At 43.4% G+C, this 18342-nt stretch overlaps 1 protein-coding gene across 6 annotated transcripts in view; it reads right to left on the bottom strand.

The window, feature by feature from the left end:
* The window catches only part of SPIRE1 (spire type actin nucleation factor 1), a 260948-nt gene that overhangs the window by 66120 nt on the left and 176486 nt on the right, over positions 1–18342 (bottom strand). For all 6 annotated transcript variants that reach the window (XM_073631304.1, XM_073631306.1, XM_073631307.1 and 3 more), the window contains exon 5: positions 258–341. In XM_073631304.1, coding sequence (XP_073487405.1) covers positions 258–341 — 84 coding nt within the window. The remainder of the gene's footprint in view (positions 1–257; positions 342–18342) is intronic.

Below are 18342 nucleotides of genomic sequence, written 5' to 3'. Positions count from 1 at the left end.
TCTGTGCTGCTCTCGTTAGTAGATTTTATTACCAGTTGTACATTCGATTTGAACACTGTCCTAACAAAGGATTAAAGATTTGAAGGTGGTCATTTTCACTGTATGTTAATGAGAGAAGACTCTGCCTGTCCTAAGCATTTCTATTAGGACCAACTCCCTCTGAACTTGTTCAGAAATTCTTACAGGCCACCACATAGCCTTCTCCTAAGAAACATCTAAAAGGCAAAACTAAGAAGTAAAGTTATTTGGTATCTTACCCAGTCTGCATTCTTCAAATCCTCAAGGTCAGGGTTACCTCGGTCAGGTGCATGCCTGTCCATTGCTTGGATCTTCTTTAGACTCTGCAGACCAAAAATGCTGTATAAGCAACATTATGGCAGTAACAGGCCAATAAGTACAATCTAAATTTGCAGCTGAACTGATTTAAAGCTGAACCATTAATCCAGACTTTCTCAACATGGAGGAACCCTTGAAATAACCTTTCAGTCTTAGGGAACTCCTGTTAAAAATGGCTATATCTACAACTCATGAGACATTGGTGTAATGGTCAATGGAAGAATGCTCCTTACATCTGTGGTTTTGGGGAAGAAATCCCCCCTACAGATAGCAAAAAAGATCATTGGTGTCACTGGGAACTTATCTGAGAGGCAAAAATTGGTCATTGCCCAAGGAACCCCTAGCAACTATTAGAGGAACCCTTGTTGAGAAACCCTGCATTAATCAGTGGTGTAAAAATTCTAACTGAAGGATATTCGTTTGCTAAGGCACTGTGCAACAACTGCCATGTTTTAATAAACTACTGTTTTCACCTTTTTTATTCATCCACAGGTGATCTGCTGCAACCCCTTTCTAGTTCATTCTAAATATATGCATTCCAGCAAGTGAAGCTGGTGATAAGTGAATCTACATGTCCATTTATAGTTCCAAACGGGAGTGTGTGCTAACATGGAAGAATAACTGGGAGACTGTAACAGAGCATTGTCATCCTAATAAAGGAAGTGCCCAAACAAGGACCTTCAAGGCAGGCTCACCAAATATTTAAAAAGAAAATTAGAAATTTCAAAATATTGAAAATTTTTTTAAAACTATATGAACATCTTAAAGCGTAGATGAGATTTAACGGATAAGGTTTACATAGACTAAAATTACATTTTCAAAGTTTAGATCATGTGATACAGTACAGCAGTTGCAAAAGTAGGAGATCAGTGAGAGTGTATCACAAGCACACAACAGCATCTTCTTGTGTCACTGCAGTTTTCAGGACTAATTGTCCATACACCACACTAATCTTTGAGAGCATTCATGGGCATTCTCGTCAGCAGAGTTTTCCTGGAATCAGTACTAATATTGCCCAAGTACTATGCAAATGCTCAGGCTTCATCAACAAATATCCTGAGGATACATCAGTTGACTCCCCCCAAAAGAAATGGCCTTTTGGGCGTTGAAAAGGAGAGAAAATGGCGTCATGGCTTTCTATACATTAGTAAAATGACATACTGCTGGCTTTTTATATGTTTTAGTCAGTGTTGAAAGCTTTGTTAGTTCCCTGGCTTATTACTGATATTCTAAAATAAATAGAAAACCACAAAAAGTCATGGATTATTGAACCCGTTGTTCTAAACATGCCAATCATGATCATAAGACAATTAAATAACTGTTGCTATTGTTATAAAGGTGTTATATCAAAGACAATAAACTAAAGATCATAGGATGCGTTGTTCCAAAAAAGGGGAAAAAAAAAAAAAAAACGAAAAAAGGTGGCATGAAAAGCTGAATCAAGTTGTCAATGTAACAAAATTCTGTAGCTGACCCTGTGCGCAGTTAAAGCGGTAGTAAACCCGGGGCGTTTAAGAAAAAAAAACAAAAAACCTGTGAAGCAATTGCATAATGTGCTAGTATGCATCACATACTAGCACATTATGAAATACTTGCATTGGAAGGAAGCCTTCCTGTCACCACTGAGAGGGCCAACATCTTCCCCCGGTGTTTCTTCCAGGTTTGCACGCTCCGGCTATGATTGGCCGGAGTCGTGATGACGTCACTCCCACGCATGTGTGCGGGAGCCCTCGGTTGCGGCACAAAGCTCTAAAGGTCCAGCAAGGTATGCCGGACCTTCAGAGGGCATGCGTTGGTGACATAACTGGCTGCATCCAGGGTGAAAATCTAAACGGTGCACGTTTAGGAGATATTAATTTTACCTACAGGTAAGCTTTATTATAGGCTTACCTGTAGGTAAAAATCACCAAGCAGGCTTTACTACCGCTTTAATGATAATAAATCTACCAGTCTAAGCAGGAATTTGGGTGAGGTCTACTGTCTTGTTGGAAAACCAAAATAACCCCTTTTCACAATTAGTGACCCTGACGTGAACAGCCAGCATTTGGAACATTTTGGCAGCAGAGAATGCATGGTTAAAACAGGTATTCAAGGAGAAGGATGACTGAAAATGGCCTACAGGCCAGAAAATAATCTTACCCACTAGCTAAACTCTGACCAGATTGTTTTAAGTTTTGGCTATGTTGGGGAAAGGTTAGAGGATTTTTATTGCTGTCTATGCGCCTCTACTGGGAAGATGTATCTTCAATGGGTGTCTTGGTGACAACCAGGATGAGAAACAAGAAAGCACCACACAAAATAATGAAGAACTGACTGGGTGTCTAACCTTTCTCCACTGTATTAAAAACGTGTTTAGTTTATTTCCCATTTAGAAAGAATTCACATTGCCTTCTGGCCTTCTGACTCCCTGTCAGGGGACAGGAACTGAGAGAAAATCTCCCCAAAGGGAAAGAGGCAGCAAAAGAAACCTGGGAGGGCTTCTACCTCTCCCTTAATCTACTAACAACAAAAGAAAATGTTTGGCTGGAGTAGGGATTTAAAAGACAAATAAAGCATTTTATTCAAATGAACCCCATCATTTATCATTACACGAGATTTGCATATTTAAGCCTCATGCAAACGGGTTTCTTGCAAACGCTGTTATCCTGGAGAAGGTCAGTATTCTAAACGCACCTAAGCTGCATTTTTCTAAATAGTCTAGGGCAGCCTTTCTCAACAAGTGTTCCGTGGCACACTGGTGTGCCGTCAGAGGTGCTCAGGTGTGTCGCGGGATCAGGGGAGAGAAGGGCTGTCAGATGAGCCCGATCCCCTGTCGAACTGTATATTGGCACTGTGAAAAGCTCTGTCAACCTCAGCAAAGTGAAAGTAAAGTGCAGGGGAGTGTGCTGTGCTCTCTGCTTCCCCCTACAGTGCAGTACCCGGCTGAATGCGGAAACTGGAAAGGTACTGTGCTAGAAGCTAGATTTGTTTTAAAAGGGCTTTATACATGTGTCTGTATGTCATGTGTGTGCGCGCGCACGAGTCCGTGTGTGTGCACGCACACACGTGTCTGTATGTGCGCGCATGTGTCTGTATGTGTGTATGTGCGCGCACGTGTCTGTATGTGTGCGCACGTGTCTGTATGTGTGTATGTGCGCGCACGTGTCTGTATATGTTACCTTTAATCCTGACCCCCCAATTCCTGTACCATCAGAACTACTTTTGTAGGGCTTGTTTGTGATAGCAGCAATACATGCACAGATCGCTTTTCAGAGGCATTTGACAGGCGGTAAAGAGGCATTATGTTGCCTTCTCACCACCTGTTTTAATGCAGCATCACTACACCGCAACCGTGCAATGCACACAGTTGCGGGGTAATTGCAGTGCATCCCCATTCACCCTGGGTATACCTCGAGCTGCAGCCACAGCATGTGTACACCCCCAGCTGCTGCCTCTGCAGCTAAAGGGGGAGAAGTTGGGGGTGGTAAAAACAGCTCAACCATGTGGTTTTACCGCCCCTCCAACCTGACATGTGAACAAGCCCTTGGTTCACATCTGTGTGGCTGCATGCTGCATGTAGAGCAGCCCATTCATTTCAGTGGGCTTCCCTACCCACAAATATGTAGGGAAAGAAGTCCCCAACCTTTTTTTTTTTAAATTGCACTGCACCGAAAGCACCCCACGTTTTCCAATGTGTGGGGTATTATTAAGAATTAAAGGCACCCCTAAAGAGCAGAACATTTGTCTGTATGTCAGGAACAAGCGCGATTTTGCGCGACACACAGTAACGTGAACCAAGCCTTGGACTGGGGTGCCTCAAGACTAAAAATACTTTTTAAGGGCGCCCCAAGTGGAAAAAGGTTGAGAAACACTGGTCTAGTTTATCAGCATTTGGGAGTTTATTTCATTGGCCAGAATTTAAATTTATTCTGGCCATTGAAATAAACAAACGCTGAAGTGCTAAATGGGCCTAGAGTTTATGTGTGTTTAACAGCGTTCTTTGTGTTCAGAATTCCCTTTCCTGAATTTGATTTTAGGGCATTCCGAAAACAGTCTGCTGATAAAAGTGCTAAAAACGTCCATGTGTACATGGACACATAGGATAACAGGGCAGAAAGAAAAAAACACCTAAACTCACAAAAACTTGAATTTAACAGCAACAGTGTGCATGAGGCCTTAATGGTCGAGTTTTCCTTTTTGTCTGGGTTTCAGTTTTAACAATATCACTGGCTGGTTGTATATTGGGGCTAGAATCTGAAATCAGTCATCTGACATGTAGCTGTAAGATAACACACAAAAAAGGGAGGGAATATTACAATCAACATCCACATTGGGCATATTATTCTATTCAGTAGTAGCAATATATGTCAACTTCTGGTTTAGATTTTTCTTCATTTTACTTTTTCCTTTCTACTGAGCTACTGATGCAGTCAATACTATAAACTGACATGGGTTCTAATCCTTCCCTACTTTATATAAAACAAAAAATGCTTTTGGTAATACACCTGAATGCCTGTATAAAATGCATTCATTAACGTACCAAGATCAGTTGTTATGGCAATAAATTAAACCCGTCACAACCTTTGACAATGAAAGAGGAGTACATACTGAAAACTCGTTACCAGGAATGAAAACAATGTCCAAAAAAAAAAAAACAAACAAACTGGTATATCCAGAGATACAGATCACTAAACTGCATGCAATCTTGTCTTCGCCTGTAGAAGTCCAGCAAAGACCCACCCCCGAGGTTCCCTTTTGGTTTAATACTACGATGTATGGTCTCTGATCAGCAAGAGGCAGTGGCAATCTCAGTTTTCACAAAAAAAGCCAAGATTTTGATATAAGCTCATCTGTCAATATCTCTGGGTCGAAAATTAAACTTGAAATATGGTTTATTGAAAGTAACCCTTGCAATATATTTTTTTCATCATTATTTCCCATAATTAGTATACAAGAGCTATTTCACATGACAAAAGGATCTGTATTTCAGTCTTGTGATTTACACCGTTTTGGCATACAACATAGTTTGTTTCAGTTTAGTAACATTTACAGGTTTTGTCCCTCTCCCAGCTTGTGAATGGACAGTAAAAGGAGAAGCAGCAAACTGATGAGCTCATCTCTGTCACCGTTTTCTCCTCCTATCAGCATTTGTTTGCTGCTTTTTCTCCCTTAAGATGGTTGTAAAAAATGCATTTAAATTATGTACTAAAGATTACAGAACTGCATTTATTTGGGTATTTTATATCTGGAGTTCAGCTTTAATTCATAAAGTACTTTCAGGGTCCTTCGTGACTTTTTATTAGCCTTAAAATTGCAGTAATTCATAATCTATCCCTATGCTATTCAGCCAAGATAAATGTCCATATTTGCTGCTACTTTAGACTGGAAATTAACATGCGGTAACTCTGCCGTGCACCTGAGCCCCTACTTTTATGGTATTTTATCCGAATGTTAGCCAACAATAACAGTAATAAATTTGAGTTGTGTTCTAATGGCATGATTCATGATAATCAGCCAGAACAAATGACCTGCCCTAAGGTTAATTTCACTATATGGAGAGATTTTGCACATTTTGTATAAATAATATTTTTTAATAAACACAGCAGCATAAGAAAGTGAGTCAAAATGTTTTACACATTGACAGCTTCATTAGATGTGATGATGTGTTAGAGTAGATGTGTTGTCATGCATTATGATACATTTTCAGTACAGAGAATAGGCATAAACATGAGAAAACTAATTGTTTTCAATGAAGATCAGATCCACCAATTTGTGATACTTCAGTTCACTGAGGAAGCACGCACTTAATGCAATTCATCTGACAGGCATTTCAAATCAATGTCAAAACAGCATGAAAAACATTTTTGTGACCAAGTAGTTAAAAAAAAAAAAAAAAAAAAGTTCTACCAATGTGTACTTCAAGTGAAGTCTTGTTTTTTTTCCCTTTAAAATTAACAAACATGTCATACTTACCTGCTCTGTGCGGTGTTTTTTTCACAGAGCAGCCCAGATCCTCCTCTTCTCGGGTTCCTCTTCAGTGCTCCTGGCCCCTCCCAGCAAGCAGCTTGCTATGGGGGGCACCCGAGGTGAGCAGAAGCTGTGTGTGTGTCCATTCAGACAAGGAGCCGCTTTTCAGGCCCCGCCCCCTCTATCTCCTAGCTGGCTAACTGACTTTGATTGACAGCAGCGGGGGGCCAATAGCGCCGCTGCAGTGTCTCAGCCAATCAGGAAGGAGCGGCCCGGACGGCCTAGGCACTCGTGTACATAGCTGGACAGCGCTGGGGCTCAGGTAAGCATTAGGTGGGCTGAGGGGAGCAGCTGCACACAGAAGGTTTTTTATCTTAATGCATAGAATGCAATAAGATAAACAAACCTTCTGACTTTACAACCCCTTTAATCATACAAGAGAATCAGGCACATTTGGGCTTAGCAGGAACAAGACTAGTCTTCAATAGTCTTTAAAGTGTATCTAAACCCAATGGTTTTCAAGCTTTGCAAAAAAGTGGTGAGTGGTTTGAACCCTGCCGGGTATTTATTACTTTGTCCCCCGATGGGAAGATTCACGGTTTGTCCTGTGATCACTTTTACCTGGATTTGAAGTGAAGGAAAACCCAAAGTTTGAGTTATAAATAAAACAGTTATTCTGGTGGCTGTGTGTAAAGGTAGGTACATTCAAATCAAAATTCGGCCAGTTCAGCAAGGACTGGGTAAATTTCGATCTGTGTGGCCACTCTGGAAAACTTTCATCGTTCAGCAGTTGCAGCCAACTGGAAAGACACATATGGAAAAAAAAAAATAAAAATAAATAAAAATACCTGACATGGTTTTAATGATTTTCATTTTAGCTTTAGACAGCCAAGCATAGGTCAAAATCCTCTTCACATCTAGCTGTGTTATGCCCTGTACACACGATCGGAATTTTCTTCGGAAAAACCTTGGATGGTTTTTCCGACGGAATTCCGCTCAAGCTTGGCTTGCATACACACAGTCACACAAGTTCTCTGAACTTTCAACCGTCAAGAACGCGGTGATGTACAACACGTACGACGGCACTAGGAAAGGGAAGTACCATACGAAGCGATGATTCTGAGTTGTGTTTTATTTGCGCGTCGGAATTGCATACAGACTAATGGAATTTCCGATAGGAACTTTTTCCGCCGGAAAAATAGAGAACCTGCTCTCAATCTTTTGCTGGCAGAAATTCCGCCAGCAAAAGTCCGATGAAGCATACACATGGTCGGAATTTCCGACCAAAAGATCACATCAGACTTTTGCTGGCGGAATTTCCGATCGTGTGTATGCGGCATAATTATTTCCAGTCTTGGGGGATGGTTTAAAAAGACTATGTGGGTGCATTTCAAATGAGCAGCCCGCAGTACAGAGGGTTTTGGCTGGAGAGGATGAAAACAAAAGCATGGCTTGGAGCAGATGTGGCTGTATTTTTGAAGTAATGAAGCAGCTGGGGTCAGGGAAATTTCTTTAGTGCTTGTGTACACTGGTCTGCACACTAAAATTTGTGTGGGTGCTTTTCCTTTTTTTAATTGGAATGTCACAAGCTCAGCTACAGTGCATAGAAACACACAGATGAATGGAGACTTCAGAGGAGTCCCAGTGCGGTGCAGAAAATTAAGGCTTGTTGCATTTTTCCACGCCTCTCAACTCTTGTTGTATAGACAGGATACATAGAAAACAAACGTTTTCTGTGTTCTTTTTGCGGAGACCTGTGGTTTTCAAGTGCTGAAAAATGCAGGTCTCCACACATATAGTGTAAACAAGCTAAAGTCTCTACTTTAGTGGTCAAGACAAGGCCAGCCCTGTCCCCAGCCTCCAGAGCATTTCTATAGATCAGGGAGATAAATGCCCAATAAATAAAAGGATCAAAAGAGACTTGGGAGGCAGGAGTAAGCTGGACTTTTACAAGAAATGTTGAGATTTGCATGACTGTCTCTAGCTGTATATGTTTTGATCTGTTTTATACTGATGGTAACCTCTGTTTATACAGTATATAAACAAAGGAATTTATTGGGAAACGTACCTTAGATTTCCAACATGTCTCCACACGCCAAACAGTGTGGGAGACAAATACATGTACAGATTTTAAACAGGTACATGAATCTGGGGCAGGTACTGTGTGTCAAGGCACACAGAGACCAGAGCCTTCATACTAGGGATGCACCGAAATTTCAGCCGCTGTAACATATCGGCCGAAAATGGCCTTTTCGGCAAAATGCCAAAAAGGAAATCATGCTGAAAACCGCGCTGAAAATGGGGCGGGGCCCCGCCCCTGGTGCCGCCCAGTACGGGGGTGTTGTTCTGGAGCGTCCCCGTCCTCTCCTCTCCTCTCCTCTCCCTCGACGAGGTGGCTGAAAGCCAAGAAAAGTGCTCTACCTATGGAGGAAAGCTGTCAGCACACAGCATTAAGGAGCAGCTTGTCGGTATGGTCAGAAGGAGGAGCATTAATAGTGTGCAGCACTCTTAACCCCCGCGGTGCTGCACACTATTAATGCTCCTCCCACTGATCATAACGACAAGCTGCTCCTTAATGCTGTGTGCTGACAGCTTTCCTCCATAGATAGAGCACTGTTCTTGGTTTTGCCTTGTCCTGATCCTGTCTGACATACTAAGGCGGGCTGCATGATGGGCACTGGTAGGCTGCTGGGCACTGGTGAGGCACAGGCAGGCTGCAAATGATGGGCACTGGCAGGCTGCATTGATTGCCTGTACCACGTCTGCAGTCTCTGACCATCTCCTGTACCACGTCTGCAGTCTCTGACCATCTCCTGTACCACGTCTGCAGTCTCTGACCATCTCCTGTACCACGTCTGCAGTCTCTGACCATCTCCTGTACCACGTCTGCAGTCTCTGACCATCTCCTGTACCACGTCTGCAGTCTCTGACCATCTCCTGTACCACGTCTGCAGTCTCTGACCATCTCCTGTACCACGTCTGCAGTCTCTGACCATCTCCTGTACCACGTCTGCAGTCTCTGACCATCTCCTGTACCACGTCTGCAGTCTCTGACCATCTCCTGTACCACGTCTGCAGTCTCTGACCATCTCCTGTACCACGTCTGCAGTCTCTGACATCTCCTGTACCACGTCTGCAGTCTCTGACATCTCCTGTACCACGTCTGCAGTCTCTGACATCTCCTGTACCACGTCTGCAGTCTCTGACATCTCCTGTACCATGTCTGCAGTCTCTGACATCTCCTGTACCATGTCTGCAGTCTCTGACATCTCCTGTACCATGTCTGCAGTCTCTGACATCTCCTGTACCATGTCTGCAGTCTCTGACATCTCCTGTACCATGTCTGCAGTCTCTGACATCTCCTGTACCATGTCTGCAGTCTCTGACATCTCCTGTACCATGTCTGCAGTCTCTGACATCTCCTGTACCATGTCTGCAGTCTCTGACATCTCCTGTACCATGTCTGCAGTCTCTGACATCTCCTGTACCATGTCTGCAGTCTCTGACATCTCCTGTACCATGTCTGCAGTCTCTGACATCTCCTGTACCATGTCTGCAGTCTCTGACATCTCCTGTACCATGTCTGCAGTCTCTGACATCTCCTGTACCATGTCTGCAGTCTCTGACATCTCCTGTACCATGTCTGCAGTCTCTGACCACCTCCTGTATAAAAATATTTTTTAAAAACAAACAGTCATTTTCGGTATCGGCTTCGGTTTTCGACCTAGTGTATTTTTCATTTTCGGTATCGGTTTCGGCACCAAAAAACCCATTCAGTGCACCCCTACTTCATACGGTTATCAACAGTGTCCTTACCAACCAATGACAGTTGGGGAGGGAAGAAGGTCTACACATTGTACAGAGACACACACTTTGCCTGTCTCTGTACGCCAACTTAGGGCCGTTTCACACAGTGTGGCCTTTTTCCACACTGAAAGATACTAGAGATACTGTTGTACAAGGAGGATTTGGATTTTGTGGGAATTTCAGAGACCTGGTTCAACAGCTCTCATGATTGGCTGGCAAACATTCAAGGGTATACCCTATACCGCAAGGATAGAGAGGGTAAAAAAGGGGGAGGGGTATGCCTATATATCAAGAATAATGTACAAGTGAATGTGAGAGATGACATCACTGAGGGGGCTAGGGAGGAGGTGGAATCTTTATGGGTAGAGCTCCAAAGGGATGAAGCTAAGGGGAAAATAATACTGGGAGTATGCTATAGGCCCCCTAACCTGAGGGAGGAAGTGGAGACGGATCTCCTATCACAAATTGGATTAGCAGCAAGGATGGGAAGTGTTATCATAATGGGGGATTTTAATTATCCAGACATAGACTGGGCGGAGGGAACCGCGCATTCATTTAAGGCTCGCCAGTTCCTTAGTGTCTTGCAGGACAATTTTATGGGTCAGATGGTAGACGCACCAACTAGAAATAAAACATTACTAGATCTACTGATTACCAACAATACAGACCTGATAATAGATGTGGAAATACGGGGCAATTTAGGTAACAGCGATCACAGGTCAATTAGTTTCAGTATAAATCACACAAATAGGAAACATGAAGGGAACACAAAGACACTGAATTTCAAAAGAGCCAACTTCCCTAAACTACAAACCTTGCTAAAAGGCATAAATTGGGATAAAATATTAGGAACAAAGAATACGGAGGAGAGATGGGTTTGCTTTAAGAGCATATTAAATAAGGGCATTAGCCAATGTATGCCATTGGGTAATAAATTTAAAAGAGCGAACAAACATCCTGGATGGCTTAACTCCAATGTAAAAATGCATATAAAAGCAAAGGAGAAGGCCTTCAAAAAATACAAGGTTGAGGGATCATCCTCAGCATTCAGAATTTATAAAGAATGCAATAAGAAATGTAAGGGTGCAATTAGGATGGCTAAGATAGAACATGAAAGATACATAGCGGAGGAGAGCAAAAAAAATCCCAAGAAATTCTTTAAGTATGTAAACCGTAAAAAAGGGAGGACAGACCATATTGGCCCCATAAAGAATGAGGAAGGACATCTGGTTACAAAGGATGGGGAGATGGCAAAGGTATTGAATTTATTCTTCTCCTCAGTCTTCACGAGTGAATCGGGGGGCTTCAGTAACCAAAACTGCAGTGTTTATCCTCATGACACAACACAGGAAGCACCTACATGGTTAACAGAGGACGGAATTAAAATTAGACTTGAGAAACTTAACATTAATAAATCCCCGGGACCAGATGGCTTGCATCCGAGGGTACTTAGGGAACTCAGTCAGGTGATTGCCAGACCGTTGTTCCTAATTTTTACAGTCCATTGACTGGAATGGTACCAGCTGATTGGAGAAAAGCCAATGTAGCACCAATATTTAAAAAGGGCCCAAAAAACATCCCTGGGAATTACAGACCAGTTAGCCTAACATCAATAGTATGTAAACTCTTGGAGGGGATGATAAGGGACTATATACAAGATTTTAGTAATAAGAATGATATCATTAGCAGTAATCAGCATGGATTCATGAAGAATCGTTCTTGCCAAACCAATCTATTAACCTTCTATGAGGAGGTGAGTTGCCATCTAGATAAAGGAAGGCCCGTAGACGTGGTGTATCTGGATTTTGCAAAAGCATTTGACACAGTTCCCCATAAACGTTTACTGTACAAAATAAGGTGCGTTGGCATGGACCATAGGGTGAGTACATGGATTGAAAACTGGCTACAAGGGCATGTTCAGAGGGTGGTGATAAATGGGGAGTACTCAGAATGGACAGGGGTGGGTAGTGGGGTTCCCCAGGGTTCTGTGCTGGGACCAATCCTATTTAATTTGTTCATAAACGACCTGGAGGATGGGATAAACAGTTCAATCTCTGTATTTGCAGACGATACTAAGCTAAGCAGGGCAATAACTTCTCCGCAGGATGTGGAAATCTTGCAAAAAGACCTGAACAAATTAATGGGGTGGGCGACTACATGGCAAATGAGGTTCAATGTAGAAAAATGTAAAATAATGCATTTGGGTGGCAAAAATATGAATGCAATCTATACACTGGGGGGAGAACCTCTGGGGGAATCTAGGATGGAAAAGGACCTGGGGGTCCTAGTGGATGATAGGCTCAGCAATGGCATGCAATGCCAAGCTGCTGCTAATAAAGCAAACAGAATATTGGCATGCATTAAAAGGGGGATCAACTGCAGAGATAAAACGATAATTCTCCCGCTCTACAAGACTCTGGTCCGGCCGCACCTGGAGTATGCTGTCCAGTTCTGGGCACCAGTCCTCAGGAGGGACGTACTGGAAATGAAGCGAGTACAAAGAAGGGCAACAAAGCTAATAAAGGGTCTGGAGGATCTTAGTTATGAGGAAAGGTTGCGAGCACTGAACTTATTCTCTCTGGAGAAGAGACGCTTGAGAGGGGATATGATTTCAATTTACAAATACTGTACTGGTGACCCCACAATAGGGATAAAATTTTTTCGCAGAAGAGAGTTTAATAAGACTTGTGGCCACTCATTACAATTAGAAGAAAAGAGGTTTAACCTTAAACTACGTAGAGGGTTCTTTACTGTAAGAGCGGCAAGGATGTGGAATTCCCTTCCACAGGCGGTGGTCTCAGCGGGGAGCATTGATAGCTTCAAGAAACTATTAGATAATCACCTGAATGACCGCAATATACAGGGATATGTAATGTAATACTGACACATAATCACACACATCGGTTGGACTTGATGTACTTGTGTCTTTTTTCAACCTCACCTACTATGTACTATGTACTATATGAAAGAATGGCAATTAGGGATAGGATACTCAGAAAACATTTGTTTTTGATGTGTCCTAATCACACTGAAAGGCAGCTTGGAGCTGCGCTGCAGTAATCTGTGATAAAATGCAGAGATGCTGCATTTTATTGCAGCGAACTAGACAGGATTGCATGTCACTGTACAGCAGCACAACACACCGCACTGCTGTACAGTGACATGAATGAAGTGTTACTTTTGTGCACTTCAAATCAAGTGTAAAAAAATAAAATAAAAATGGGGGGAATACACCACACCGTCTCCTACTACTGGCTCAGTGCAGCGAGAGTGGACAGCTGCTGCACACTAAACCATGTGGTTGGTCCTAATTGCCGCCAGTTTCGCTATCTATGAACCAAAGGCAATTATTTTTGAATTTGGTGCAGTATACCCCTACCCTTTGTAAAATTGCCACTATGAAGAACTACCTGAATCTGCTGCAAGTGACGGTAAAGCTACTGAAATGGGCTAGAGGGATTTTCTGAATCTGGCGCAGGCCATTTTAAAATGACTACACTGCCAGAAAGGTGTCGCTAGGACTTTATTGAATTTGCCGGAAAGTATTTTTCATCATGTGCTCAGTTGGATTTTCCCAGTTTCATGACAGGTATACTTGACCATGAAAAATGGGCTTATGCAAACGTTTGAGAATTTAGTCTAATATCATAAATGTGCAGGCCCATCTATAGAAGTTGTATATTTTCCTTATTCTATCTGAGAGGTGAGAGGTCACCTGAAGTCTCACAGCTGCTGCTTTGCCAACTGCCTGACATCATGTAGATAACAATTGATATAAAAGTTAACACAGCTAAGCAATGTAATGAAATGTAAATAACTACAGGGCTCTGTGTTTGATACTGTTATGGTTAATAAGGAGCTGGAAGACTGTTAGCCTCGGTTCACACAATGCAGGAACCAGCGCAATTCCAGTGCCGGTTCCCACATCGCAAAGAACTCGCAGGCAGTTCACACGGCCCTATGCGAACCGCTGCGGGTGTCAATAGAAAGGCAATGACACACCCAGATCAGTTCGCAGTGCATCGCATTTGGGGATGGCTAAATTTGCATTGCACAGACAATGCATGAGATCTGCACGGCAGCGTGGTGTGAATCACATGCAATGTCTGACATTGCGCTGGTGTGAACCAGCACTTAAAGAGGAACTGCAGTCTGTTCACATAATTTGTAATAAAAACATCTTTTTGACATTCTGAAGCTTCCCTCCAACCACTTTGCATATTTTATATATACTATGATTCTGTACTTGCCAAATATGCTGCAAAAATATCCCTCCACTGGGTCTGGCTGCAATGATTTTAACTGTGGGCAGCTGAGGTTTCTGCCTGTTCCCTTCCTGGATTTACACAGACAGAGACACACCTTCAGCTCTGCAGCTCATTGGCCATCTTATGACTCACCCCTCCCTTCCTGGCAAACTCTCACGAGAGTGAGAGAGAGCGCTGTGCATTATGTCATAAGCCTAGGCTTTTTTCCAGACAAGAAACAGGAAGTGGGCTGTATAAGGTATTTACTGGCAGAAAAAAATGTTTTACTATCCAAAGGTAAAACAAGGGCAGAGGATTTAATAGATGGAAAGTTGAAAAAGAAAATGACTGAAGTTCCGCTTTAAGCTGCCCATGGAAGGAAAATATTAGCAGACTAAACCTCAGCTTTAAATAAGTTCAAACGAAGATTTAAGTTTTACAATTACATCCAGGGTGTTCTGCAATAGCAGCCTGTCTTGTTCATTGTATTTGGCATGTTCTTTTGGAATCCCCTACTTTTAGTGTTGGTCAGTAGGGATGGGCGAACGGTTCGGGCCAAACTTTCACTGTTCGGACATTCGACGAACAGCCGAACAAATGTGTCGGCCAGGGACCACCAAGACCTCGGTGATGTTCGGCCCCCCGAACCGACCACAATGCATTGCGGCGTTGAACAGTATATTGCAAGCCCTGAATGGCTGAAGCAGTGAAAGCTTCAGCCAATCAGGGCACAGAGCACTATCAGAGTCACGATTGGACACGGTCATCATGACTTTATCCAATCATAGCTCATTCCCACCCCACAGTATAAAAGCATAAAAGCATTTTTTCAGTGGCAGCCATTTTCAGTGTGATTTTGGCATGGAGAGAGATGCCATTAGTTAGTTAGTGTGCTATACTGTGCTATTTTGCTTCCATTGTCTGTGTAGAATATTAGTTTAGTGTCAGTCTAGGGATTGTGTGAGTGTAGTGAAGAGGACCATCCTTCAGCTTTGCATAGTGTGCAGCTAGAGTAGGGACAGCTCAGATAGTTTCAGTGTAGTGTAGTGAGACCGTGTCAGTAATCTTTACATTAGTGTATAGCTAGATTAGGGACAGTTCAGATAGTGTCAGTGTTACCATCTATTTGATTGCTTTACTGCCAGTTTAACGCCATTTACTTGTGTGTGCGTTACTGCCAGTTTAACGCCATATAGTTTTGTGCGTTACTGCCAGTTTAACGCCATATAGTTCTGTGCATCACTGTTTGTTTGGCGCATTATACTGCAGTATATTATAGAGTATCCGTGGAGTGTGTCTGTGTAATGTGAGTACTCAAATTAAAGTGCACCAAATACCTCTTTAGATTGATTAAAGTGCATCTACGTACAGATTTCAACTTCTTCTTTACATTTGCTTATAAGCACCACCCCCTCCCAATAATGTCTGGGATGACAACAAGGAGAGGCAGACATTCCCTTGGCACCGTAAGGGGGCCAGCAACAAATGTGTCCTCAGGCAGGGCATCATTTCCTCTGTTTAGTGAGTTTACCTGTGCTATCCAGCCACAGCATGCAGAGGAGGTGGTGGACTGGCTTATTAAACCTTCCTTATCCTCTGTCACGCAAGCAGAGACAAGGGTGCAGTCCCCTGCAATTGCCAGAGTGGATAATCTGGCCTCCTTGTCCACATCTATTCCTGCCATAGCCCCAACATCAGCCATTGAGGAGTCAGCTGAGTTATTTGACCACAGCGTCAGCCACTTGCTCCTTGATGATGCCCAGCCATTACTGGATTCAGAGGTTGGTTCTGAGGTTGAGGATGATAGGAACATGAGCCTAGAGAGAGGGAGGAACACTGGTAGACAAATTGGCATTCATGTTCCCCAAGTCGCAGCGTATTGCCAAGTTGTCTCCAGTGGTAATGATGAAGATGGAGGAGATGATGATGATGAGGTCACTGATGCGACTTGGGTGCCAGATAGAGTAGAGAAGGAAACTGAAGGTGGTGAGGTGGCACAACCCCAAGGAGGTTGACATAAAGAAAGAGTAGAGAGCAGCCACACTATTCCATCACATTCTGCAGCTGTTATCTTCCGGCCCACTCCCCAAAGCTCAGCTGTCTGAGCCTTTTTCAGCACATCTGCAGCAGATCGCACTGTTGCTATCTGCAAACCGTGTCTCAGGCACATCAAACGTGGCAAAAACACCAACCATATGCATATCATTGCAATTTTTTTTGCCTTCATCAAGAACACCTCTATAGGGTTACGGTGGAAAGGCTCCCCCGACACCCAAAGAGTAATTTTTCTGCACCTGTTTGACAGGTGCATATCATTGCAATTTTTTACAGCAAGGCCAATTCTTGCTTTCATCAAGAGTACCTCTATGGGGGGATGACCGGTTGTGAGCAATGCAGGATGTGTTTCCCTGGAGCTCCGCATATATCCTCCTAACCGATCCGAATATTGGAGGTTTCCTGCCAGATATCCAGCACCAGAGGTACCAGTATCTGTCCCTGCACTCCGGGAAATGAGAAAGGGAGCCAGAAAAGTCAGCGCCAGACTCGCTCCACTCACGGCCCGGAACCTAGCCCTGCCCCTGCCATCTTGCCTTCTCCTTACTCTACAAAGAGCACCAAGAAGCAGGCTAAGAGGATGGCGCCCGCAGCCGCAGTGCAGGGTCCAGACCCTGGAGTGTCCCTACCGGCCTCTCTGGATCAGGATAACCCACAAGATGCTGGAGTTCTGCCATGTGCCTCTTTCAGGTGCAGACATGTGGGATCATCCCTTTCAGCATCTGGTGGCGGCAAGAGACTAATCCACTTCAAATTCTTGCACAAAATTTATTATGCCCCAGCTAGACTGGCTACCATATACCCGAATGTCATGGCATGCGATCTGAATGTTGGAGATGTACTTTCTCGCCTGCGGCTGCTGACCGCTTATTTTGGGGGTGCCCTCGGATCCAACAGTTCTGGACTGAGGTTACCTCCTGCATAACCGAGGTCCTGGTGGTCCCTGTCCAGCTGACAATCAGGAGTGTGTCTCCTTGGATTGGTAGAAGAGGTGGTTCCATCTCGGGCTCACAGAACTCTAATCAACATCCTCCTGTTTTATGGTAGGAAGGCCATACTATTACATTGGAGGAAACCTGAAGCCTCCTCAGTTTTTTCGAAGGGGCTAGTGAATTCAATGATGCCTTATTATAAAGCGACATACCTGTCAAGGGGATGTGGAAAGAAAAAGTGTGGCAAGTGTGGTATAATTCTGATGCAACGGTGGTGTAGGAGTCTTATTAAACGTTCAATAGCCATTGGGTACATCATTGGGCCTCTGATGTAGGAGACATCAGAGGCCCAATGAGCACTGGCTGGTTTTTACTGCTGGAAATCTACAGCTATAAACGGCTTTCATAATGGAGGTGAGCGAGCACTGTATGGTCAATCCTTGAGACATGTATTGAGTAACAGGTGCATTTTTTCTTCTTTTTTTATTTTGGTCTGGATGCAAGGTTTCTGAGAGGTGCGTGAAGGAACGGAATCTTGGGTTGTTTTTTTTGGGGGGGGGGGGGGGGTCAGTCACTTAATGTCTAGCTAGAGATATTGTTAGTCAGTTTGGCGGTTATTGTAAAATGTTGGTCATATGAGTGACTCAGTGATGTGCCGGGTCGCTATTTCATTGTATGTCTTGCAAAAAATAATAACATTTTTTTTTGTAAAAGAGTACCAATAGGGTTACGGTGGGAAGGCGCCACCGACACCCAAAGACCAATTTTTACGCACCTGTTACTTCTATACAAAGTCAAAGTGACACCAGAATGTATGCAAAAAATCTCTAATCTTGCTCCCAGTGCACTACATTGTGACCTCATCATACAAACTGTCTCCCCAGCTGTTGCTGAGCAAAATAAAGGCAGCTTGCAGGGAAAATGTCTTTTTTGGCGTTATTAATGCAATTTTTGCTGCAGCAGATTCTAGATATGGTACAGATCTGCCACTTTACAAGTAGACTAAGGGGACCCCCCAG

This window comes from Aquarana catesbeiana, linkage group LG05, assembly GCF_042186555.1.
Source record: "Aquarana catesbeiana isolate 2022-GZ linkage group LG05, ASM4218655v1, whole genome shotgun sequence".
Taxonomy (NCBI): Eukaryota; Metazoa; Chordata; class Amphibia; order Anura; family Ranidae; genus Aquarana; species Aquarana catesbeiana.
The sequence above is the reverse complement of the archived record's forward strand: the minus strand, read 5'-3'. Positions and strand labels throughout refer to the sequence as shown.